Genomic DNA, 26,738 nt, shown 5'->3' with positions numbered 1-26,738 from the left:
AGTGGCAGCAGGACCAATCACATGCAACCTTTGTGAAGATATTTACATAATCCCCATGGTTCCACCACAACCTTCCTCAGAAGCTGCCCGCTGCGAAGAACATTTATTTAACCTCAGCCAGGGTTGATGCGAAGTCTAAGTGACATTGTAACTTTAAAGGCTTAAATATGTGTTCTTAGAGAACAACATAAAGAATGTCCAAGAACACACACACTCACATATATATATATATATATATATATATATATATATATATATATATATATATATATCTATATATATATATATATATATATATATATATATATATATATATATATATACTATATAGTACAGACCAAAAGTTTGGACACAACTGTGTGTCCAAACTTTTGGTCTGTACTGTACGTATATATACATATATAGGCGTGTGTGTGTGTGTGAAAGAGATAACCCCCTGTTTTTAGTTGCAATTAGAGGTCAGATTGATGCATTAGTTTTATAGAATCAGAACTGTTAAAAGATTGTCTATCAGCTACTGATTAAGAAGATTTCCATTGAGTTGCATGGCAGCATTTCTACCCCTTGAAATTGATAAAATTTGGTCACGCAAAATAGTGAAACAAGGAAACTGGTTAGAGTTGATAGAAAAATAGATCAAATTAAGCACAGAGCAGTTTCTAAAGAATGCCTGTTACGATTTGCAAGAGACTGGAGACTGGAGTGGAGGTTCACCTTTTTGCAAGATAACAGCCCAACCATACAACCAGAGCTACAATGGAATGATTTAGGGAAATGTATATATACATATAAGTTAGAATGACCTAGTCAAAATCATATCCAACCTAAGACTTGAAAGCCAATGTACAAATATGCCCTTCAGAGTAACTAACTGAGATATAACCTTTGCACATTGTGAAGAAGAATGAGGAAAAATGCATTCAGTGTGCAAAGTAGATAGAGAGATACATCACAAGACAGGAAGCTGTAATTGCAGGAAAAGGTGGTTCTAAAGTATTAACTCAGGAGTACAGTATACAAATGCATGCCACAATTTTTCATTTGCAATTATGAAAACCACTCATAATTCTTTGTTTTCTCAGGGTATTGCTATATTTGTTGAACATGGTCCTTGTTAGCTCCTTTTTTATTCAGATAATGTGAACCACATTGAGCTAGATGAAAGTGCTGGGCTATATTGATTTACCCCCACCCTTTGTGCCAAGTCAGACTATAAACAGCTTCTCTTTCCCCTTTCACACTCGATGGGAGTCCCTCCTGACCTCTCATTTCCATCTCGAACACAAGTCTAACTCAAACGAATAATGACAGTTGCTTAATTGCTCAACCACACAAATGTATGCACAAATTACCTCCAAACATTACACATTTATTCAGACCCTCAAAAAATCTTCACCCTTACAACCTCTTGTTAGGGTCAGAGCGAAATCACCAGTCATTCACAGCTCAGCTAATGAATCAATCAGCTGGCTCTGTTCTTTTTATTTCTGTCAGACCCAATCGATCTTCCTCCCTGTCTTGCCAGAGCAGCAGGGAAGCTCGAGGATTGAGAGAAGGGGAAGGGGTTTGAAACATCTAGGCAGTCCAAAGACCCCCTTATTTTCTGACTGCCACAGAAATGTGGCTTTTTGAAGTTATGTGACAGTATGCATGAAATGGTGCAAACAGAAAAGATCAGAAAAGACATCTTCTAAAGTTTTCCTAACTCTATAGCTAAAGTCACATGTTTCATAACTCTGTAGATTACATCAATATCTGATCACAAGATGCAAAGTTTCATCTATGTTTTATCTTTGCTATGATGCTTATAGTACTCCATCCTTCCACTGAGTTTATGGGTGAAAGAATGAAGGGCTGGTAGATGGTCTAGAAAAAAATAAAGTCAAAATAATTTTGAAGGCTGTTATTGTGAGATCCGTTTGAGGAAAGAAATTGCAGTGCAACATATTATCAACACACAGACCCAACTCTTGGCTTGGAAAACATAGTTTCCTTCCTCACAATTGGACCTGAAATGCAAGACCTACTGTTCTTTACCAATGCCTTTTACTAATGCCTACCCACAGTCTTTAACTTGCATGACCTCTCTGCTCACAAATTCTAGATGCAGGCTTTGTTTCAATATAAACTGAACCAATTGGTGGCTTTTACAGCCATCCATCCATTTTCTATTTCCCTTTAATCATTGCAGAGTTGCACGAGGCTGTGGCTGTCACAGGTCACCAGTCTATCATAGTTATAGACTGTGAGCTATAAGAAGGGATAGGAAGATGAGGCAAAAATATGAATTGAACAAGTGAAAAGAGCAAGAAAGCAAACCCTCCTTTTTGCCACATAGTTCAATACTACCTTAGCTTTTGTTAAATGTTTGTGAAGGTTTGAGCATTGTTGGACATTAGAATGACTTTGGTTACCATAACTTTGCTCGTATAGGATGTCAGTTTACTTTTTACTCAAATAGTAAAAGATTTTCTTGGACTTAACACTGGGGTACATCTGGGGTAATTGAGTTAAACTAAAGAGATATCTTATTGGCATTTTCTGAAGGTATGGCTTTACAGTCTGTCAGTTTGGATTCATCTACACAACCTTTATCTATGCTAAAATCCCAACCCTGACAGTAAGCAGGTAGGAGACAGGTGGTATTGTTACTGTCTAGTACTTAATTAGATCTTCAGTGTCATTATACCTCTCCTTGTTATTTGTCTGGAGAGGTAAGGTAGCAGCTCAAAGCTATGGGATACATATCAGTTCCGCACATTCTACTGGCTGCAATTGTATTCTTCATCTCACAAAAGCCAAATGGCACTTAATATACAGGAAAGGAAAACAAAAGAAAGCGAAGTTCAAAGACCAACACTTACATGACAGGTTTGGTGTGCGCTTTTAACACGTCATTGTTGCCCTAGGCTTTTAGAAAAAAAAAAAAAAAAATTATTCCCCAGCTGTCAGCTTGGACAATGTGAAAGATTAGCTTTGAAGAAGTGGCTGAAAAGAAAGAAAAATAAGCAGATGCTTCGCAGTTGCCTGTAACTTAAGATGTTGCTCTAGGTGGAAGAGGGTGTCTAAGTGTGAGTTGCAAGGGGATGTCTTGGTTTTAAATAGTGAGGCAAATGACTTAGAGTGTGAAAACAATCGACAAACACATGAAAGTGCAAGCGAGAACACACACGGAGGTCAGATAAACCCTGGGCAGATGGGAATGCTCAGGCGAACATAGGTTGATTGTGTGTGTGTGTATGTGTGTGGGTGTTTTGTGCAGTGTTTATGGCAACAGTGTTAGAAACAGGTATACAAAAGCATTGCCTCCTTTGACACTTCTGGCCTTTGTAAATCCTCAAGGGTCCGGAAACTAAAAGGGTGGTGATGATTAGAAATTCAATTTAGCATGCTATCAATCAATCCCACAAAGACAGACAGGATTGCTGCCTATCGCCCATCCTTAAACCAGATTGGGCTGGTGTCTCATGGGATTCACACCCTTTTTTCACGCTTTGTTAATTAAGCGACCAAGCTGCCCCTGCACTTACTTATTTATGAATCTTGGCTTCGACCCCTACCACTTGCCCCCACCCCCAATTAGTCTCTCACTAATGGCTCTGCTTCCAGACAATTTTTAGACCCTATTTTGTCAATGTGCACCACCAAAGTGTAACACCCAATTTGACCTTGACGTTACACAACTCACGCTGTCTGGTGTTGTGTTTCTGTGGTACTGGATAAAGTGCCCCCACATGGGATAATGAGGCCACACTTAAAAAAAAATCTATATCCATTGCCATCTGTCAGGAATTCTTCACCTGTTCATTAGGCGAAGACCAGAGCAGCCTGGATGTGTTGAGCCATGACAGCTATGGAATACTAAAGCATATTTAAAGAAAGACAACTTATTTGTCATGGGAGTGAGAAGGGACTTTTTAAACATAGTCATCATTGTATTTATTGATTCACTTACATTAAGCAAAGCTTTTTCAGTAGCATAATTCTGTATCTTGTGCCAACCTCAAATCTAGATACTTCAAAAGCATTTTTTTTGTTTCATTTACTGATAAAGTCATCATTTTGGGCTACTGTCCTTATTCAGTGTGGCCTTGTGTGTTGTGGTTTTGGAAGCCCATAAACAGTGGTCCAGAGTCAGATACACAGACTAAAATCTCTAAGGATTCAGTTGTATTCCTGGCTGGTTCAAGTGACTAATTGGGTCAAGGCGATCCACACCCTGTGAAAGGAGCTTTACTTACCCTGCCTCTTTCACTTCAACCAACAAGTGGTTCTGCAAGTCTACATACTTATCATTAAGAGACAGCCGAATATTATTTTTGGTGCTTCTTGTTTCCAGTCTCCTCTTACAGAAGAAAACAAATATTAGCTCATTCTGTACTATTTTCTTTTAAGTTTTTCTAACAAAGATTTTCACCTACCCACCCACTTTTATACAGAACCATTGGGCATAGACATACTTTTGATGTTTGGTGTCATTGTAGTGGAGTATTATTCTAACATTTTAATGAGCATGCCTAATTTAGGTCTCTCAATACACTCAGTGATACCTGTATGACAGATGTTTATGGCTTAGATGCAGGGAAACATCTGCATGCATAAATGTGCATTTTCTGTCAGCATGCTAATCAATGCATGCCTGGCTGCCCTGTGGCTAGAGCTACTGTACGTGAAAGTGAAGGTGGTGGTGGTGGTGTTGTTGGATAATTGGTGACACCCCACTCCCTTTAAACTGTTAGTTTTAGTTACACATCAATAAAGAGTGAATAATACATTAACTGTGGTAGCCTACATCTCTCCTTCATACCTCAAAGTAATGAATGAAAAGAATGAAAAGATAGAAAAATTGTAAACTGAAAAAAAAACTATCTTTACTCTAAATTATCAATGATTACTCACCCAAACAATTAAGTTTTAGCTTTACTCATTTTAGACTTTAGTCATTGTCTTCCTTGTTTTGACAAACAGCCAGTGTCTTCCTTTGAGATCTACACCGGTGTATCAAGATGCATTTAGATGACAGGGGAGGAAATGAATAATCTTTTGGCCTTGGGATTGTTGGATTTCCTTGTCGTGAGGATCGTTGACAATTATAGGTGACATGTGTTTCCGTTTCTTGTTTTTACAGTTAGAGGGAAAAAAATCCTCTCTCTGTTCCATTTTATGCACAGTGTGTGAATTTTCTGCATTCTGGGACTTAGCTCCCTGCCACTTGTACATGTGTAAGTGTGTATATGCTATGTGTGTCCTTATCAGTCTTTGCAAGAAAGACTAACTGCAGCCTGATTTATTCCTTCTCTCTCCTGTGTTGCTGTCGGGGACTCTCTGTGTGTCATGCCAATGCACAGAGGTCTTTATGTAATTGCAGTGGGCCTCCAAAAGCCCCCTGCCATATGGACCCCAGCAGCCTTGGATCTCTGTCTGTCCATCCGTCAATTACTTTTAATTGCCCAGAGCCAGGATTCTGTGCTGTAGCTATCTATTGAGGGGGTTCTCCATAGGTTAAATACATTAATATGTAATAAGGTTTGGGACCCCATGAATCCCTGACCATGAGATTGACCAGATAATGCTGAGCTGAGCTAAAAACACTGTAGGATGTCAGGGCTGTTATAGTCTGGTCGTCATTCCCTAATTTCTGTCAATGTATGCTAATAGTGATTTACATTCCTTTTTAATTTAACAGTTTGGTTATTTATTTGCAATTTTTTAATGTAAACATGAATTGGATAAAATAATATCTCATATTTATTTCTGTTCATTCCAAGCCTAGATAAAGCACAAGAGTTTCTCTAAAGTTGAAATATTCAAAAAGCCTGTTATCATCTGGGGGATTTAGTCAAATGGACATGGTAAATGTTGACTGAATAGATGAAAAAAAATAATTGCCTATCCTTTCAACTCCCAAATTGCTCAATAACTAATCCCACAGCCATGTTATTTGGAAAAACTATGACTTTATTTTGCATTAGCACTTCTTGTCCCCAAACAAACAGAAATTTTGGTAAGAAAAAAAGATCCATTTGAAAATGCTTTACAACAGGTATATTTTTTAAAACTTCAGTATATGAAAATGTACATATTTAATTTTTTTGTGCATACCCACTGCCAGTTTCTGTGCAAGTAACCGCAACAATAGGTTGGTTTTATGTTTTCCCCCTCCCCACGTTTGGCTTGCTGTGTTATATGATTGAGAGGAACAAGTTAACAGTGTAACAGAACAGTACAAGATAAAGTTGTGTCAATGTTGCCTTAGCATTGCTTTACTAATGCCCATTGTTTCCAGCTCCTTAGTAAACACCTTTTAGCTGTCCTGAAAGTTGCTACAAGTCTCTAAATGGCAATGCCATTTAAAACAAATATTTGGCCATGTGCATTTAATTGTTTGGAACTACAAATTAACGTCCTCGTCTCCATTTGTCTTTTTATGTTACAGTTGCAACTCTTTATCTAGGCTTGGAATGAGCAGAAGAAAAGCAAAGTTGACATTCTTTATTATTTTTTGTTGTTATTGTTTTTGTTGACTTGATTTTTTTTTAAACCTCATCAACTTTTGACCAAAAAGAAGTCACAATAGAACATTATTTGTTTTAGACACTTGCAATACAATTTCTACCTTGAGAACACTGACTTTGTTTAAAGACAATATTAACAACTTTTATGTTAACATTGAAATTAATGCTGCCTGCAGTTGTACCATTGCTATTAGTGTTTTAGTATTTCTGCATCCTTATTCCAAGTTGTATTCCATAACAAACCAGTACTACACTTATGAGAAGATGTTACAGAAAACATATAAAATACAAACATACGCTAATTGTTGATTTTTTTAATACTACATAGAACTCTCTCGCTACATTCTCTACTATCCTTTTCTACATACTGGTTCTTCACAGGTGATTTTAGCTACCAAAGAAACAAAGTCAATTTGCACAGAGGACATCTTACAAGTCATTACAGCAGCCAAGTGTAAGATTAATTAACTCAACAGTGATTAAGGATAGACGCCCAACAAGGAGAAGAGGAGAGGTAAAGAAAGCATGATACACAGCATCCACCTAAAACAGATCAGCGTGATTAATATCATCAAGCCATTAGCAGTTAGGTAGTGTTAAAAAAAGAACTCAAAGTAATTATCATGTCTCCCTCTCACCTTTTACTTTAAATTAATGTTTCCAAATAATAAATAAACACCAATTCCACACCACTAACCTGAGTTGTAAAGTCTGACACCAAAAAAACTCAACTTTTTTTGTAAAATAGAATAGAATACAGCTGTTTATCATCATAGGCTATAAAATGTTGCTCATGTAAAGAAAAAAAAAAAAAGGTTGTGCTGCCAACGTGTGCAAAAAGAAGCTCCAGTATGGCGCTTTTGCAGGGCAGAAACATTAAGTACTCCAGTTAAAAGTTTAAAGGGTGGCTAGATATTTAAAGCTAAGAAACCCACATCAAGGAAGAAGGAAGGGATGAAGATAAATGGGAGCAGTAGCCATATGTATAAAAGGGAGAGCCGGTCATAAATGTAGGAACAAAGAGACCGAAGAGAAAGAAAGGAATAATTTGGGAAAAAGAAAGAATAGAACCATGTGAACAATGATGCATAGTCCACCTTTGGAGATGTTTGGTCTTGAAAGAATGAAATGCTTAAGTGCATCTTGGTAATTTTTTTTTTTGTTTTTATTTAACCTTTATTTTACCAGCATAAAAATCTCAAGGGAGATTCAAGGGAGTCAGGGCCAAGAGGAAGCAACAAATACAACAGAGAAAAATAGAATAATATAATTAATTCATTTCCTGTTGCATTCCATTTGCATGTACTGCTTCCTTTCTTAAAAACAGGTCATGTTCTGTTATTCTACTTAGAAACACAATTTTTTCACATGTAAAGACAAAAAAGAAGGCACTCTGACATAGTTACAGTAAGGGTGTGTACCTTCACTAACACTGACCTGGCTGGTTGCATTCTTTACTTTAACTGTCCCACAGTCCCTTTTGTTTTTGGTTTCTGAAAAGCCAATGGCACGGAAAGCAGGTAAAGACTGACAATACCTGTGTATGCATAAAAAGCTGATGTAAGAGGCACCAGCCAGCCGGGGTTTGCCCGTCATCTACTTCTCTTATTCCCTCTTTAGAAAAAAAAAGCACAAAAGAGTGAGGCTGTGATAATATTTATTTGATCACAGGGTGGAGCTCATCCACTTAAATTTCTTAAAGATTGTTTTTTTTCACACAGGCAAAAGTCTGCTTACCAGAAAAGTAAAATAACTGGTGATGATAACTTCCTTGATAATTAACCTGCAGTGTCTTCATAAATCATTAGTTCTTGCTCAATGAGCCAAAAGATAGCTTTTAGTGTATTTAGTTGCAATCTATGCTAATCGCTAGTCCCGTTCTCCCACAAGTGACATTTTGTTTATAATGTCTGTTCAAGTTTCCAAGGAGAAAGAGAAATTAAACAAGCAAACCTCAAAGACTGTTGGTTTCTACCACCACAGTATTTTTTGTAAACTATTTTAAAGTAATTGGAAGCCACTGGCATGTGGAAAATGTGGACCGCATTGGGGCTTTGCCCCTTGCTGCAGTCACAGGGGCAGCTGTTCCGGGCTGAACAGGAAGTTACCATCTTTTATTAGATTAAACACAATCATTACACACTGCCCTGGAAGTGCATTGCAAGGTGAGCTGATACGTTGGCAGATGGCTGTGTTAGCAGAGAATGTATTAAGTGAAACAATGGCCCAGCGATGCAGAGGCACAAATACACCATGAGAGTCAAAGAAATTTAAAAGCCATGTGTTTGTGAGAGACTCTGTGTCTGTGAAAACAAAGTGGCAAAGCTGTGTGCTAAGCCCCTTTTCTTGTGGTGCTCAGGCATTGAAAAACCCACGGCTTTTGTTCAATGGATTTCTCTAGCTCTTTCTAGGCTATACCCCCTGTGAACTAGTAGGATTTGCATGTTTGTGTGTGTCTGTGCGTGCATATGTATGTGTATTAATAACATGTCTTCTTTTTATTTGTACCTATTAAGTATAATGTGTGTGCCTTTGCATTATGTAAGTATATTGTAAAGGCTTGTTTAAGCTTTGATTGTTGAGTCAGCCACTGCTGACAAAATAGTCTGAAACCTGCTATTAAAGCAGTTGTAGCAGTTCACGCACAATGCAGCTGCCCAGGCAACACCGCAGAGCTTCTCAAACAAAAACTGTGCATTACTGTGTATTTTAGTGGATGTTTATATTTCCTTTTACTTTTGAGACCCACTAATCGGCAGCTTCCAACCATACAAGCAAATATTCATTCACACAGGTGAATCTGCGCGTACACATGCAAACACCGCTTTCAGCATCAATAAAACGATTCCGCTGCAATTCATACGGAAGTCCCCTAGGACGGTTGCTGCTATCAGCCTCATGTACGAGTTTGGCCCGGGAGTCTGTGCTTCTTTCTTCCAGATAGTCTTTTACCAAAGCAATTGAGCTGTTATGAATGGATGCAGTGGAGCAAGGTAACGCCGGAGAGGATGGAAAAAGAGAAAAGCGAGGAAAGGAGAGAATGGCTGGGAAGAACTGAGGAAAGGACAGTGGTGATGTAGACAATGGCTCCCTGGACTGCAGTACAGCAATGAGCAAAAACACTTCCCAACAGGCTTCATGTGGAGTCCACGCACCGCAGGCAAACACATAAACACACAGAGGACACTGTGGATGTCTCTGAAGGTCTAATGCATGTGAGCATGCCAGAAACACGGTGGCACGGAAAGGAGTGCAGGAAAAGTGGGAATACAAGACACTGTGTATAGGCTCTCCATCCTCCTATTCTTTCCTCTGTGTTCTCTCCTCCTTTTTTCTCCCTCCTTTGTTACCTCACTCACCTGTCAGTTGTTCCACTGCTCTCTTTTTGTGGTTTTTGTCCCATCTTACACTCGATTTCTAACTTGTCTCTTATTTTTGTTTTACTTTTTCTCCTCCACTTTTTTTCTTTGCGTTTCTTTTCAGTTGTTTTTGAGAAAGCTGTGGTAGCCACACCCAAAGCTCAGAATAATTAAATAATTGGTTTTATCTCTTGTTTATCCCTTGTTTTCATGCCACTTCCTACGCATCTTGAAAAACAAGAATATTAGGTTATTTCCTTTGTTGAAATGAGAGGGTCTTGCTGAAAGCATTGGGGATAGAATGAAATGCTGGGCCTGTATTTACATAATATTGATAATCCATATTTTCTGTTTGTATCTCATTGCACTATTCAGTTGGTTTTAACCTGCGGCCGCCTTGTAAAAACAGCTGAAGCCACCATTTCTGGGTCCAGAAATGAATTTTTTTTTTCTCCTAAAAGCCTTTTGAATACTTTTTTTTTTTGGAAACTCTGTGGCCTATTTATGTGGAGATAATATAAAACATGTTAGATGGAGGTTCATTTTTGTACACTCCCACTCTGGCATTCTGTGATAGAATCCAGAACAAAAGTGGAAAAAATTCCCTTTTTTGGCACCAGTGGCCCCTATTAAACAGTAATTTGACAGGAAACAATGTGGAGAGAAAAGAGGGAGACTAGAAATTTACCTAGGCCAACTAGATGGAGGACTACAGCCGCTGAAGAAGGTGTGCCTGCTCCACTAACTTACTCACCCAGTGTCCCAAAGTATAGATATATGAATGTTATCCCACATATGTCTCTCTTAGTTCTTACCATGTAACTTCAAAGGTAAATTTTAAAACAAAATGATGCCTGAGAAGAAAGGATAAACATTGCTAAAGAAAACACGAGCTACAACCTTTGTGTAAATTCTTAGTCTAGCACTGCTTTATCTGTGATCAGGATCCTCTGTAAAATTAGATCCAGCTAATGTCAATATTACTGCCACCAAAGCGGAGCTTTTTCAGCATATTTCATTGGAATCACTCACGCTAAGATTACAGAGCTTTTCAGATGCAGAGGAAAAATATATGAGTTGAAGAAATATTTGTGGTAGCAGGATTGGGGACTTAATTTTTCACAAAAAATGTTGCTTAACATCTCCTCACCTGAGCTTGATGCATCATTACACGCCCATAAAACAAAACCATGCTGTATTTTTTGTTGCATGAGTCATTCTTTCTTCATATCCTTTTGTGTCAGACACAGAATCGCTTGTCATCACTAAGAAAACACTGTTTTATTTTTTTATTCTTGGTCTCCTTGTAGGAGTATCATTGGTTAGACGATCAGGATAATGAAATGTTTTCATTCAGAGTCAGGCATGGATTCTGCACCAGTGTGAGTAGGAGGAGATTAAGCTGAGATGTCAGGGTAAATTGAGGCCTGACAAAACCACTGTCGACTGACATGATATTCTAAATTTGACTTGGAAGGTGTTAGGAAGAAGTCATGACACTCACCTGTCGGTTTTAGGTGCACCAGTAATACCTGAACTAAATTGAGGTGTTAGGTGAATTTTTGTGTGGAGACAGACCTACACAGGCACTGTATAAATAGACCTTGGTAACACTTTATTTTATTTTTAAAAAGCTTTAAAAATTATGCAGCTTTATGTTGTTAAAGCTAAAGCTTAATCAGTAATACTTTTATAACAAATTTATGTCAGATCATGATTTCTTGGTTAATGTCAAGATGTCATAACGAAGACATTTTGAATAATGTCAACTTTGTATAAAAAGTGTCATGACTTGCCGAATGACACTTTATGGCAATAGTCATAAATATTCATGAAGACTTACTCATGTTCATGACAGGTGTTATGTCATGTTTATGATGGTGTCATTACAGTCTTATTCATGTCAAATAAAGTGTTACCTAGACCTTTCATATTTGCATGTCATGCAATAACTCTAGTTAATTGAAATTTCAAAGGATTTAAAATTTTATTTTAAATAAGACTGTTATGTAAGTAAAATGCTTATTTCAAGAGTAATTAAATAATAGTCTATCTTTCTCCCTTTTTGTGACCTCTGAGGCGCTTGGTTTCTCTGTACCGCCTTACGTTATTCTTATCAGATTGGGAGCTCTGGAGTGTCATTTGTTCATTAACGCTTTCCACAGAGGAGCCATTGAAGCAGGCCGCATATCAAAGAATATCAACACTGTTTTATCTGAGTAAATGGCTCTGTTGCCCCTTTTATGTTTCTTTTATGGATGAACATATAATGAGGCACAGACGAACACCAGTAACAAGCTTTGAATAAATAAATATTTATTCAGGAGAGATATGTGTTGTTGTTTTTTTTTAAATTTATGTTGCATAAGTAGCTGCTTGTTCATTAATTCACTGTTTAGTGCTAATGTCTGGGTATTCAGTGGATATTATGTTTTTTTCTATTAACTGGGTTGTTTAAAAGCATTTTAATTATTTCTACATCTGGCGTACATCTGGATGTTTATGGAAAAAGAAAAAAAGATTGTTAAGTATATGTCATCCATCCATCCATCCATTCAAAGCTGCACATTTTTCTTTCTGTTTGTCCTTTGCTAAACTGCCTTTGAGCAAACCTATTTTTACTACTAAAAACAAAGGAATGCTTTGATGAAACATGTTCGTAAGTAACACACTTTTTGCAAATGCATGTAAAGGGAAGAGGGAACCCAAAAGTTTTCTTGCCTGCTTGCTACTTTTATTTGTGTCCAAAGCTCTGGTTTTGAAAGCTTAAAATCATTACCTGCTGCATGTGTATTGATATGTATCAGTGTGGGTGCATTTGATTTCCTTTCATCTGTGTGGCACAGCTATAAATTGGTCAGAAATTGCTGTGGTTGAAGTCTTAACTATGGTGTGAAGTCTTAACTATGGTGTGTTGTAAACATCATAGTTAAACATCAACAGCATTACTATAGTCCATGTAGTAATGCTGATTCAAAGAGGGATAGATAAGACAAATTAACTACTGGGGTGAAAGCAACCCCTCCATAATGCTCTACCACACACAAATAGAAACAGACAAATTGCTTCAAACTCACAAAACACACACAAAGTTTGAAAATGGGGTCGGTATTTCCATATGCACGTCTTTCAGGTAAAACCAAACGTGCTACTCACTTGCTTGTTTGCATTTTTCAGTTGTGGCTAGTTGAGTCATCAGTCAGGAAATTGGGTGATTCTATCTAAGCGTCTCACGCAAAGGTGTGCACAGACAAGGACTATAGTGCATGCTTGTATACTTTGAATTTATAAGCTTGTATTTCCTTTAAATCATGTTTTCTGTTGGCATTTGAGGTTTTGTTTTATTGGAAAAAGAGAAAACTCGGACTTAATTATAAAATGTTGTAAAACTTTGAGGGGAAATGAGCAAAAGCTTTCCTGGATGAATGTGCTTAAAAATGTTTCATTTATGGAAAAGTTTGAGGCAATACTTTCCATGTTGGGTGATATAAACATTCCATGTTTCTACAGAAATCTGGTGTGGTGCCCATTTCCTGGGGTGGTTAAACACAGGCAGACTTTATGTCCTTAAAGTAATCATTTCAAAATGAGGACCATGTCTTTCCGCTATGAAAGTCTGCAAACCGAAGATACAAAACAACCAGTACTTTGTAGATTGCAAGTTCATTTGATATTTCAACAGAGAACTTTGTAATTTTGATGCAACAAGGGGGGTTGTAATATTATGATTCCTAAATGTTTCTTGCAATAAGGAAGTCTGCCTTGCAAAGCAATTCTAATTACTGTCACATCTGACAATGTCTGGAAAAATACATGTATGCTATTATTGTTGGCCATCCATCCATCCATCCATCCATCCTCTTACTCACTTTATTAGACTCTTATGAGGCTCTACTATTTAGACCCTTATTTAGAAGAAAAAAATGAAGAAGACATTGTTGGGTTGTTGTCCTATTGTATTAACAGTTTGCTTACGCCACTTTTTTTTTTTTAATCGGGCGGGATTGGATATTCTAGGTAGAGAAAAAAAACAGTGACAGACATATGAATAACATATGAGCTCTGTGAGAATGTTGTTATTGGTTAACTGTTACACGCCAGAGGCAATATAATCGGCATCCGCTTTGAAGCTTCCTGTCTCCTGTAAACTTTCACTGATTTTTAAAGGACTGTCTTTGAGCATCTCTAGTTAAAAATGTGGAAAAGGTGATTGGTCAAATACACTGTGAACAGATATTCTTTAAAACACAGTTTAAATGTTTAAATTTACAAAAACATAAAAAGAAAATTGTGCAATGTTTTTAATAGCAGCACCAAATTAGAATTAGATAATAAAATACACCAAGTAATGTAATTTGATTCTTGTTAATTGATAATTATTGCTGAAACTTAAAACCTGTCATGGACCCAGTATTGTGTAATATTCATCCCTTTTCATTAGCTGGAGGTATCGTTTGTCTATAAATCTGAGAATTATTTTGCAGCCAGCTTAAAACAATCAAAACCATCAAAAAGTTTTCTTTCAGGGAGAACTTTGTTAAACCTTAAGTGAAAATAGTTCTAATTACATACAAGAGCAAACTGACAATATTTCACAGTCATTAATCCTCAGGTTTTATTCTCAGAACTTTTGAATTACTAAAAACCCAGTAAATCACACGCTGGGACATGTCTGACAAAAGGTAAATTGATAAATGAATGAAAGAGGGAAGAGAGGTGGACTGTCCTTGTCACCCAGTTGTGAAACACATCATAGGAAAGAAATCGATGGCCACATTCCCCTCGCACTGCATGTGAAGAGCAGCTTTCACAGCACTGAAAAGTAAAGGGTTCTTTCTGTTGCAACATTTAAAAATCTTTAGCTGAGGAGAAGAAGTGAAGTCTTTATCTTACAGGTGAACAATTGTAAAGAAAATGGTATCTGGCTGACAAGTAAACATTGTGCAGGCCCTTTCAGAAGGGAGTGTTTGTTGATTGCAGTCGTCTGTGCGCATCCCCATATTTGTATTTTTCTGCACATTCCCAAAGCATGTCTGGACACATGCCTGCTTTTGTAAACATCTGAATAAGACTGAATTTAAGCAATAGTGGTATTTTTTTATTTTATTTTATTTTTGCAAGGTGTGACATACACTTGAAAAATGCCTAGAACTTACACTTACATGTGTAATTTGAGTTTTAGATGAGGAAACTACTACCTCTGGATTTTTCTTCAAGGAACCAATTGTTGAAAACAGACTGATGCTTATTTTCCACTGTGGCAACTGCTGTGGTGGTTCTGCGCCTGAATGATGAGGCTCTGGTCCACATTATGTTGCATATTTTGATCTATTGTTTTTCTTTGTTTGCACTTCTCATCCAAACACAATCAGAGTTTCTGGTAAAAAAGATTTTTTTTAAAAGTTGTTGGATTTGGCTGATTTGAAAAAAAACTCTTATTTGTGGTGTGTACTTATGGACTGGATATCCAGACATTTCCAAAATTGAAAAGCTTGAGGTTCATTCTGAATTAAAAAGATCATCATTATAAACAATTTTATATTTTATTCCTTCATCTAGACCACTGTTTTTACTCTGTTTTTAATAAACCCATTTTGTAATGTAAGATGAAGAAGTGAATGACAGGCGATTTTTTAAAAGAACCTTAGCACTGCTTTATCCATGCTCAGGATTATCTTCTTTTGAATTTTAATGTAGCTAAAGTTTCACAGCAATTTTTTTTTGCAGTCTCAGAAAGTAAAGATGATTTATTTTCAATACAAAGATAGAAATATCTATTTAAAAAACAAAAAAATCTAATGGTATTCAATGTGAGTCCAGGACAGACTTAAGAAAAAACTTATCAAAAACTATTCTCTAGAGACAGAGTCAGAGTTTTTTTCCCAAAAAATTTTTTTTCCACCTCCCATTAGGGGTACTTATTGAATATAAACAAGCAATGGCAAAACACTGTTTTAAGTTTACATGCAGATTTTCTTTTTAATGTTCAATTATACCTTAGCTTATCTCTAACATCATACGGATGAGAAAGAAGCACATTTAAAACAAAAGATACATTTACTGATGAATGGACAAATTCAGGCACAAACATGCTGACGCACTTAGGCTCCCTCACACAGACGCACACCTGGTTCTTTAGACAGCTGCCCTCAGGGCTACCTGTTTGTCAGATCCTCTGTGGGTTGTAATTAGGAGGTTGGAAGGGATGGGAGGATAGGGGAAAAGAGAAAGAAAGAGATGAGAGAAAGAGAATCAGGCAGAAAGAAGAAGAAAGGAATGTTAAAAACAACAAAAAAAAACTAAGTGACCCATTCCAACAGCAGGAATTAAAAGAGAAATTATCTGCCTTTGAAAGATGCAGAAGCTAAACACACATGCACACGCGAACACAAGCATGGAAACGTGTTTCATAGCTTATGTCCTTCGTTCTGTGAACAATGCCCTTTCTCCTTGTATTGAAACAGTTTTGCTCTGCTCTGTCTAGCTCAGCTTAATAATCTGTAGAAAAACAAACAAAAAAACTTGTTTTTGTGTATTTATCACAAAGTCGCAGAGTCACTGGGTAAGAACTGTTTGTCAGAAATTGCCTCTTGAGACATGATGGGCTAAACAGGAACACAAAAAAGCCATGCAGTCTGAAATCCATGCAAAGTACTCAGCTTTATGTACCTTTTGGCAGTGAGAAAAAGCAAACCCAGAGCGGTAATGTCCCTCAGTGACAAATAGAAGAGGGCAAAAACTTGATTTCATTAAACTTCATCACTGGTTCATCAAGGGGAAGTGGGAGAAAAGAAGAGATGGAACGGGAGCTTATTTACCCATTATCTGTGGTGTTACACTGTTGGCACACAGACACACATGGAGGATAAACGTCTTGTGTGACAGCCATTGTGAGATGACTGACAGTGAGTGGTAGCTTGAGGAAGTGTGTGTCAACATATGTGTGTGCTCATAGGAAGGGATTGTCATGGGAGGCAAGTCTGCCCAGGAATTCCACAGAGGAATCAACTCCTTGGCTTGTCCATGTTGCAGTCACCAATTACCGTGTGCGCGTGCACAAGCATGTGTGTGTATTTGTGTGTATGTTTGGTGGGGGTTGAAGTAGAGGCCTTTCCTTAAAATGGAGGGGACTTCTCCTAATCATCGCCCTCTGGCCTCGGACAAAGGCAAAAAGACTGCTTGGACAATTTGAATTTGAATAGCATCTCTCCTCCTGCCCTCTTTTCTTCTGTGTCTGTCTTCCTCTTTTCACCGCCTGAGCTTCACTTCAGTTTGGGTAACAAAAGTGGAGCCAACAAAGATGGCCCACAAAGCAATCAGGCTAATAGTGCTAATAAGTTGAGCGTGGGGTCCTCGCTCCCAGTGTTGACACATTTCACTGTTTCTCTGGCTAAACAGAGGCTGGAGTGTTTGGAAACCAGACAGCACAGTATTTTAATGGAGTGGCTACCCCATGCCAGGTTGCCATGTGCTTGGTTTGTTTGACTGTAGAGGAACACAACAATAGCAAGTTCGGGAAAAGGTGGAGAGACGATAATTAACTGGGGGAAAGCATCACGGGAAGAGATTCAAGGAGGGAATCATTAGCACTCTGCAAGTTATATTTTTCGAAGGAAGTTTAATGCTCCACACAAAATACTGCTTTTGCTTTGTATTTATTTTGCTCCCAGATCTTTATAGTATTGAAGTATTTAGGCAATATTTTCATGTTTATAAAAGCATTTGACACATGCCTTTTGGTTGTCGAAACATAAGGTTTCGTTAAACTGTCACCTGACGGAAGCACGCTAACAAAAATTGGCATGCTAAAAAGCACAAACAGTCATGGTGAGATCTAAGCTTAACCCCTCACCTGTCTGCTCCTTGAGACCAGAGGTCTTGTAAAAAGTCTATGCATGCCTGTCTCTCAATAATAGCCCTTCTTCCCCTTTCCTCCTTTGGCCCCTCTTTTTTTTCTTCCTTTTAAAAAGCCTGCTTGTTGGAACAAAGAAATATTTTAAGGCGCTTGTAACTCTGTGCGATGTGTGCGAGGGTGTGTACACGCACGCGCACATTCACGTGTGTGTGTATGTGTGTTAGATGCGGCCGTAGGGACGAATGCTTCAGTGCCCTCCTCTGTTATTAGGCCTGGCCTGTCATTATGGGATTAGTCTGTAGGGGTTTGTGTTTTTGCATGCTTGTGTGTGTATGTTTGTGTGTGTGTGCGTGAAAGCAGTTGTTTGCTTGTGTATGATCTCCCCGAGCCTGTTTGTACTACTACAATTTTTCTCACACAGTCATAGCATGCTGAGAAAACAAATGTCTCTGCCATTTTCCCCCCAGTTGTTAAGGTAATCCCAGGTGCATTTGACCTCTATTATAAATAACACTTTACTAAAGCAGTTCTCAGGTTGCACAAACAGTAAGTTGCTAATTGAAAAGACTTGGTAAGCAATGGGTGGTTGAAAAAACAGTCCCCCATACACTGCGTGTCACATCCATCAATGTGTTGCGAAAAAAACATGAGCAATGACACAGAGGATTGCAAGAAAAAGAGAGGGGAATTGAGGAGAAGTCGCATAAAGCCAAGAAATTTGAGCTCAGGTCTCCACTTACTTCTTAGTGTCCACAAAAACACACCAGCCAGGGATTGCTGAAACACATCTGCTTGCTGTAATTATGGAAGGTGATAATAGGCTGGCTTGTAAACTGTCTACTGAAAAGACGACGAAAGAACTAGAAACCAAGAATAAAGTAATTTCTCACCAGCATGTTAAAGCAGTTTTGTGTCTGTTTCTGAGTAAAATTATCCAAAAATTGGATACACACAAATACACACTTATACCTCAGGACAATTTAGAGACAGATTAATTTAACAGTGATGTTTTTTAACTGTAGGAGGAAGCTAGAGCACTCAGAGAGAAACCATGCAGACCAGAAGAAACATGTATAAAAAGAAAGAAAGAAAGAACCCAACAGAGGTTTTGAATTCAGGACATTCTTGCTGAATGTCAGTTCTACCAACTGCTCCACTGCACAGCCTCCTTGATTGTATTTCTTAAAAGCAAGCATAATTATTGTTTTTTCTTCTTCTGCTCATGTTTTGATTGTATATTTGCTCCCTTCTGTCCCCCACCCCCTGAATGAGAGGATAAATATGTACAGTCCTGGTCATGAAAGTCTGGCCTGCATCCCAAAGTCTGCTGAGTCTCCTAAAAACAGGCACATCCAAATAGTGAAATTTATGCCACTCGGGCCTCATGGTCAAGGCAATCCTTGAGCAGACTGGAAGGTATGAATTTGGTCCAAGTAGAAGTATGAGATTATTAAATGGAAGGAAAGAATGAAAGAACGATGAATTAGATTGATATTTTACATGGAATGATGACAAAAAGGGAATATGGCTTAAATATATTTAACAGTCTTGTGTAAGGCATACGTACTCCCCTCAATACCCTCATAGCCTCTTTTATAAAACCATCCTGTCATAAACTTGCAAAGACAGGCTCCTCTCTGAGCTGCCTCTGGCGTTCATAAATCACAAATTAATCTTGGAGTACACCTCACACATGTGAGCTTCCAAAACTCCAGCTGGCATAGCTAAGGAGGTATGGAGGTAAAATCAGCGGGGTCCATTAAAAGTTCCACACATAAAATTAGTTTTAGACATAATAAAGGACAAAAAGAAAGGTGGGGTGTGAGACCTTACCACTTTAGCTCAGTTTCCTAGTACCACTGCTACTGAAAGAACTACCCAGGATTGAAGTCTAATTTTAATATCAATTGTAAAAAATTACATACATTGTGCATCTTTGCTTTTTTTCACTTTAATCTACCAGTTCTGGTTTGACTGCAAGATCCCAGTGCAATATTTCAGAAAATACAGTAAAAAAGGGTCTAAATTCCAGCTTAAAGACACTTATGTATTATTATTTTTTCTGTGTGTAATTTATCATGATAAGTTTACATGTTCATTCACTTGATTTACTCTCTTTGCCCCATTACTCACAACCTGAGCTACAATCACTCCTTCTCATGTTTTATACTTGTGAAGAATAGAGTTCAAACAGAGAGATAAAACACAGAGAAAAAGAATTCTTTATATCGAAGAGTCTCTTATTCTCTTTAGTTTCACAAAGCTTTTTTTTCTCTTCTCCAACTTGCCCTTCTGGTTTTCTTTACCGTCTATTTCTCTTCTCCTCATCCAGGCCCATTGGGCAACCTTCCAGCGTGTTCTTAGAGGTTTTCAAAGATTGTTTACTTTGAAAGACACCTTTCCCTCTTTAATCTTTCTTAGTCTGAATCCTTGTGCTTCATCTTCTATATTGAATAAATCTGTCAGTTTGGTGCTGAAAACCCTTCCTTTGTTCATGAGCTTAATGCACTTTTTTTTGTTTTTGGTATGTTGTGTGTGCCTTTTGCCAATGCTTTTTATAATAGCAATACACATGTGTTGCCCGATATTTTCTAACCAACTAACAAGCTTCAGCTAAGTAAATGAGAAATGCAGATGTGCATAGACAGAGGGTGAGGGTGTGTGAGTGTGTGTGGGGTGTGTGGGTCGACAGGTTAGATTGGGGTCATTCTGTGCTTTTACTGTGGCCCATTGACTCAGGATTGATGCTCCACTTTGACCACAATGTGGGGCTTTGCTCCCAATAGACACACACATAATTGCCTCCTGACACAGACGCACAGAAAGCCAGCCAGGCACGCACACATAGACTCAATCTCGTTTTGGTGAAACAATGCACATGCACCAAAAAAGGAGGGGTTATAGAAAACACCTGCACTCCAGAATGATCTACTGCCCAGACCACAGGCCTGGGCAGTAGATCTGTTTGCTTTGCAAATCTGCCTTTCTGCCACACGGTTCTTGTTTTTTCATTCTCATCACTAGTGTTGCAACTCTGTCAGTCATTGGGTTTCACTGTGTTGTCATTTTTTTCTGCAAGGTCAGCTCGAGTAACATCCAGACTTGCATACATGCGACCTAGTTGTAATAATAAAGACCAGGCAGAGAAGGTATATCAGTTTCACCACACCAGCTTGCATACCTGTTTATCTGTCAGTAATAAGCCGCAAATCACAGAGTGTCACAATATGAGTCAGGGGAAGTTTTGCCATAATATTTGCTGACAGTCTCTGAGAAACAGACACTAGTAAACTGTAATTTAGGTGAGGAGGCAACAGCAGATTAGTTTCATTACGTATTTTAATTGGGCAACCATGCTTCAGTGGATAGACTAGTTGCCTTGTAAGTTGTGGGTTTGATCCCAGCTTCCTCCTGCCTTGTCGATGCGCCCTTGGGCAAGGCCCTTAACCCAAAGTTACCTACCAATCTGTGTATGGGCGTATGAATGTGTCTGCTTTTGTGGGTGCATTTGGCACTCACAAAAGCAGTGTGAGGTGCTTTATAAATTTAGTCCACTTACAATTTTAAAGTATCAAAAGAAATGTTCAGTTCTTCAAGCATTTCTTTGACTGCCAACTCTAATAGCCTGAACTGGTTTAGAATCAAGCGCTCAACCAGTGTTCCTCAAGGGGAACAAGTCAGTATCACAAGAGATTGCAACCAAATATGTTTTACTTTCTCTAGAACAATCTTGAACATGAGGATGATATATGCTATCAGTGTAATGTGCATGTCAGACACACTGTCACTCAGTGTGCTGGGGTAAAAGCACAGGAATTCTTTCCCTTAAGGAAAATGCCATTTTAAGAGTTAGCCATAATTCATCAGGAGCTCGGCATTTGTCATAGCCAGTCTTCCTAAGTGCATTGATTGTGATAGCAAATATATGGTGAAATGGGAGAAACTTGGGTTATAATCAGAAATGCATCAGTTATAGATTTTGAATCCAATTTCTGATTACCAAATTTGCATAACTTTGACATGCTGATACATGTTTTAATAATAAAAGTTTTCCAGAAAACAAACCAATGCTATCTTAAAAACATTCAAAGATTACAGAGTTTACTCTGAAGGACTTACAATCTACAAAGACACTGACATACTGCACATTGTGAAGCAAAAGCATCTATAAATAAAACCAATCTCAAATTAATTGCAGTTTATCTGACTTACCTTTTTTATCTCACTTAAGAGAGACTTTTACTCACTTTGACTTTTCTGTAGTGAGTTCATAAGACCATTTAACAATAAATAACGTGTCCAACTTACTTTGATACTGGAACAAAAAAAGTAATTTATTTATTGAGACTATGAAAGAGCCTCGAGCAGACTGTCTGTGAATCGATCAATTTTTATTTAGACTACATCAAGATAATGACAAAGTAACATTGTTCACAGTTTAAACTGTCTTTAGAATTTTATTTTCTCATTTACCATAAGTACTGCAATTAACACAAGTACCTTTACAAACTATAAACAATAATTTCTGTGTATATTTTCCTAAAAGAATAAATGCAATCTAACCTTAAATGGGACATTCACATTATACCAACTCAGTTTGCTCATCTCTCCTTTTGTGGCGGCCTCTCACAATTTTTACGCATTGTTTGACTTTTTTGAAAACTTCAATAAGACTAAAAGTAGCTCTGTCTTCATCACTCAGTAATAACTTACACACTAAAGAGTAGTTCCTTTCAGATTGACACACAGGGGAAGATGATAGAGTTTTTTTGTTTTGTTTCTGTCTGGTCAATTACTGATCCAAGTCAGCCAAGTGTAAAGTCATTCTTTTCTGGTCACCATAGCATTTAAAGTCATGAAATTGGATTTTGAACATGAGTTTCATTTCCTATCACCTCACCAAGTGAAGTAAAAATATTAGGAAAAAACAGAACAAGAGAAAGATAGCAGCTAAAAGAACTTTCTTCAGGTCTATTCCTTGAAACCTCATTAGTGAAATGAACCTTACATTTTTTTAATGAACAGATACAGCACAATCGCACTTTTTTCTGCATTCTGTTTCATCATCTTTTACCATCATGTAGAACAGCGTGGCGGTTGAGATAATAACTGTGGCTGCACACTGTGCCTAGAGCATCAGGTAGTAAAAGAACCGACATTTATAGCCTTCCTTCCTTTTTCTAACAAAGCTGGTAGCTCGTTGCTGGTAGAAATTAGAGAGTGGAAAGTCAGCAGTAAAAGAAGGGATTTGCCTCAGAGGTCCACCATTTTGTTTATTCCTTTGTATGTGTATTTGAGTTTGCCAAGAGATAGATGTTAAAAAGTGAGCTTAACCTGTAGTGTGTCCACACCCAGTTACTGACACAAAGTGATACGTGATTGACGCTTTCTGACCTCTGTATCCCCCACAATCTCCTTCTTTGTGGCTCTAAACTTTATTACCTCTCGCTCCATTCAAGCCTTCTGTTGGGTTGTATATCTTGCAGGAGTTTTACAACATGCTGCTTACTGTAGGGGTGCGTGTGTGTGTGTGTGTGTGTATGTATGTAAGCGCCCTGTGGGAAACAAAAACAACTTCTCTTTGAGTTTTGCCGCCTAGTTTAAAACAACCATCTAATTGAGACTAATTATCCATATGAGAATCTACAATAACATTTTACACAATACCTCGCTGATCAGACACTTCTATTTCGGTCTTTCTCTTCGTTCCTGTTACGTACAGGAAAGCACACAATATGCTGCTTTAGTTTAATTGGACTGAATGTGCTGAAACTGTATCCAACTGTTCAGTTATTCTTGCAGTTATCTGTGAACGGCGCCAGTCAAAGCCTCTTATCTATGGCTTGAAACTCTTTTACAATTTTTATGACGTTGTTGTAAAACCATTGAAAGTTCAATAGACCTACTCTCTTCTTCTTTGTCTGACCTAAATGCCTTCTTTCTTCCTCCAATTTACAGAGACACTGATGGACACAAAGTGGGCCACGACAGAGTTAGCGTGGACTGCACACCCTGAAACCGGGGTAAGTTTGGATAATCAGTCTCTTCATTCCCGGGACCAGGGGCTGGTGTGGGCATGATAGTGACAATTGTTTAGGGCCAAATCTTGGGCAAACACAATTTTTTTACAAGTATGTATTTAATAATAAAATATAGATATAATTTTAATCGTCTTTAAGGATAAATGTTATAGGTACTTAACATAAATTATTATAGAAGTCTTGTTTATAATTGTATGTTGTTTTTTTAAATCTAGTACTAATTCATGAGATAAAAGTACAACCTTTGGGTAAAAGTACAATAAAATAAAATAAATAGTCAGGCTGTATCACTATTTATTTTTTTTCTAAGCATGAGCTTAGTGTAAATGGCTATTTTGTAGCTTCTGACATAAGAAAATATATGACTGTTAAAATAAAAGATGTTTTTCATTGGAAACTTTTAGCTTAATTTCAAAACCCATTTGATATCAAATTTTTATGCAATCAAGAGGACATCCAAGAAACGAATGGGCCCATGAGTTGGAAAATGCTTAGGTCAGCTGTACACCAACTTAAAATGACTCATAACGTTGTCTTAATAATCTTCATTGGGATATGCTTTTAGTGATTAGGAAAATATTTGCTTCAATCTAATTTATGTTAGCTGCCCAGTCTCACGTTTCTTTTTTCTCAATCATTTCTCTTAAGGCACCTAAAAAGTTGGCCATTAGGAAATTCTTTGAATGCTGAAATAGGTTTAGTTTTAACCGATGCACATCCCCACTTCAACATTTACCTCACACACAAAATGCCAGTGACAGCCTATTCTTGCGTTCCCATGTGGTGTTCATAAAGAGCCAAATAGGAGCATAAAATCTTGATCTCTCCTCAGCTATGCTTCAAAGGTTGCCAGCGCTCCTCCTCTGACTTTTATGCAGTCCTCTGCAGCTTGGGTTTTTGAAGATGGACCCAATATCTATTTTATTGTCTCCCCAACAATACTGGCACTGAAAGCCTTCCTTAGCTGTTCTTAGCAGTCCACACTCCTTTTACCTTTTTGTCTTTCTGCTACCTAGCAGCTGACGAAGGCAGACACATTAGCCAACTCAGCTGTAAGCAATCAGGGGCCAAATCCCGACCTGTCTCGACCTGTCATGACCTTTCTACTTCCCCTTTTTTCTACTTCTCCTACTTCCATCTTTCCACATCCTTCTACTTCTTAAGCTAAAATGCTGCAGAGATCGTTCCACCACTACAGGACAGGCATGATATAAATCCTCTATTTCAATATAATTTCAACAGTTCATTCTTTTCAACAGATAAGCACACAGTGACATATTTTGTATCCCCTATACCACAAATCTTCAGCCAAAAGATAGAAGAAATATTCTCCTTTGACGTTTTCTTTGATTACTTATCATGAAACTGACAAAACTACTACTATCTGTCTATTTTTTGTGCTTTTCTTTAGTTTGCTATTTAAAAAAAAAAATCAAGCATCAGTTCATTTGTCCTTCCAACCATCTGTAATAATGTACAATGGATTGCATGTATTTCATTGTTTATTTTCGTTTTGAATATTTCCAATGCAAAAGACATGACCTTTCTGATGGGGGACAAGCATGTAAGAGAAAGTAATACATTGGCAGAGAGGAGTAAATCAAACTTAAAAGATAGAAAGAAAAGAAAACTAAATGAGAACATCTCTGTGTTACGTCAAGTGACAGGAAACAACATAGAAATAAAGCCAAAAAAATACAACCACAATTGAAGCATGCTTTACTCATCTTCACATATCTCATTTCTAGGAACAGACTGTGCATGATTCTTATCAAATTGTTTCATTTCTGTCCCTGTCTTCAGAATTAGTATTTTCCAGTCACACCATCTGCCCTGCTTTGCCGCTGTGTGATAGTGTGTGATACACTTTTGTGTAGAATGTTTGCACCTTCATGACCCTTCTTTGTCTTTGTGTATTTTCTTAGTTAATTTCAATTCATTGCAGCCATCTTTTATTGTGTGTAGGCTTGTCCAAAAGCTAGATGGAAGATAAAGGGGGATTTCCATTTTCGCAAGGTTGTCAGATTTGAAGCAGTATCCACAGGGCTTTTTCACAACCAACATTCCAAGTGGGCTTGTGAATTTATTGTAATGACTATTCTTAAGGTAGAAACTGCACAAAGAGGCTGCATGCAAAGAGCACATTTTAAAGTCTATCCAACATCCTCAAAATCAGTTTCAGTAAACATGAGGCTTTCAGTTAATTACAATAGCTACTATATTACCCATATGAGTTGGTTTTACACCATCTCTATAAACTGACGCGCAAAGGTTGTTTATGAGATTGTCACTGTATGGTATTAATGAAAATTTTCATATTTTCACAAAACAAAAGTTTGAGACAAACATGTAATTTTTAACATTATCCAATTCATACGGAGTGCAGCAAATTACACTCCGTATGAAGTTAAAATTATGTTGTGACAGCCAATTAATTACAATTATTTTGATTTTGATCAATTAAATTAAGTAAAAAATAAATAAATAAACAAATAAATGCTTTTTAAATCAAGTGATAGTTTTCAAGTCCTTAATTTGCGTAATATTATAATTATTACTGATTGCTTAGGTTGCTTTGAAAAACCCAGCTGTCAGTTGCTAAATAGAGGGGCAACTTAAATCTTGGGAAATGTTGCTTTAAAACACCATTATTTCAATAAGAGTGATTGGTGATTATTCTCCACAACACAACTGATAGTTTTTCTTGTGACTGGAACTATTTCCAAAAAGCCATTTTGCCATCTTATGGATCACTCCTCTGAAAATAATTACTGTATTTAGTTTAGTTTAATAATTAAGTGAACTTAAGTCTTTTTTGGAGTATTGTGGTCTTACTAAAATTAAACTGAAATGGAAGAAATTTTTATTTTATTTTAACTTTCCTCGGGGGCCACAGAAACATTTCCAAGGGCTGGAAAAGGCCCACTACCCTCATTTTAGATACCCCTTCTTTATGAAAAAGAATTTT

At 37.5% G+C, this 26,738-nt stretch overlaps 1 protein-coding gene across 10 annotated transcripts in view; it reads left to right on the top strand.

Annotated features, from left to right (window-relative positions):
• The window catches only part of ephb3b (eph receptor B3b), a 67,632-nt gene that overhangs the window by 9,250 nt on the left and 31,644 nt on the right, over positions 1 to 26,738 (top strand). For all 10 annotated transcript variants that reach the window (XM_032571330.1, XM_032571324.1, XM_032571331.1 and 7 more), the window contains exon 2: positions 23,688 to 23,752. In XM_032571330.1, coding sequence (XP_032427221.1) covers positions 23,688 to 23,752 — 65 coding nt within the window. The remainder of the gene's footprint in view (positions 1 to 23,687; positions 23,753 to 26,738) is intronic.

Source organism: Xiphophorus hellerii, chromosome 9 (assembly GCF_003331165.1).
Source record: "Xiphophorus hellerii strain 12219 chromosome 9, Xiphophorus_hellerii-4.1, whole genome shotgun sequence".
Classification (NCBI taxonomy): domain Eukaryota; kingdom Metazoa; phylum Chordata; class Actinopteri; order Cyprinodontiformes; family Poeciliidae; genus Xiphophorus; species Xiphophorus hellerii.
The sequence above is the reverse complement of the archived record's forward strand: the minus strand, read 5'-3'. Positions and strand labels throughout refer to the sequence as shown.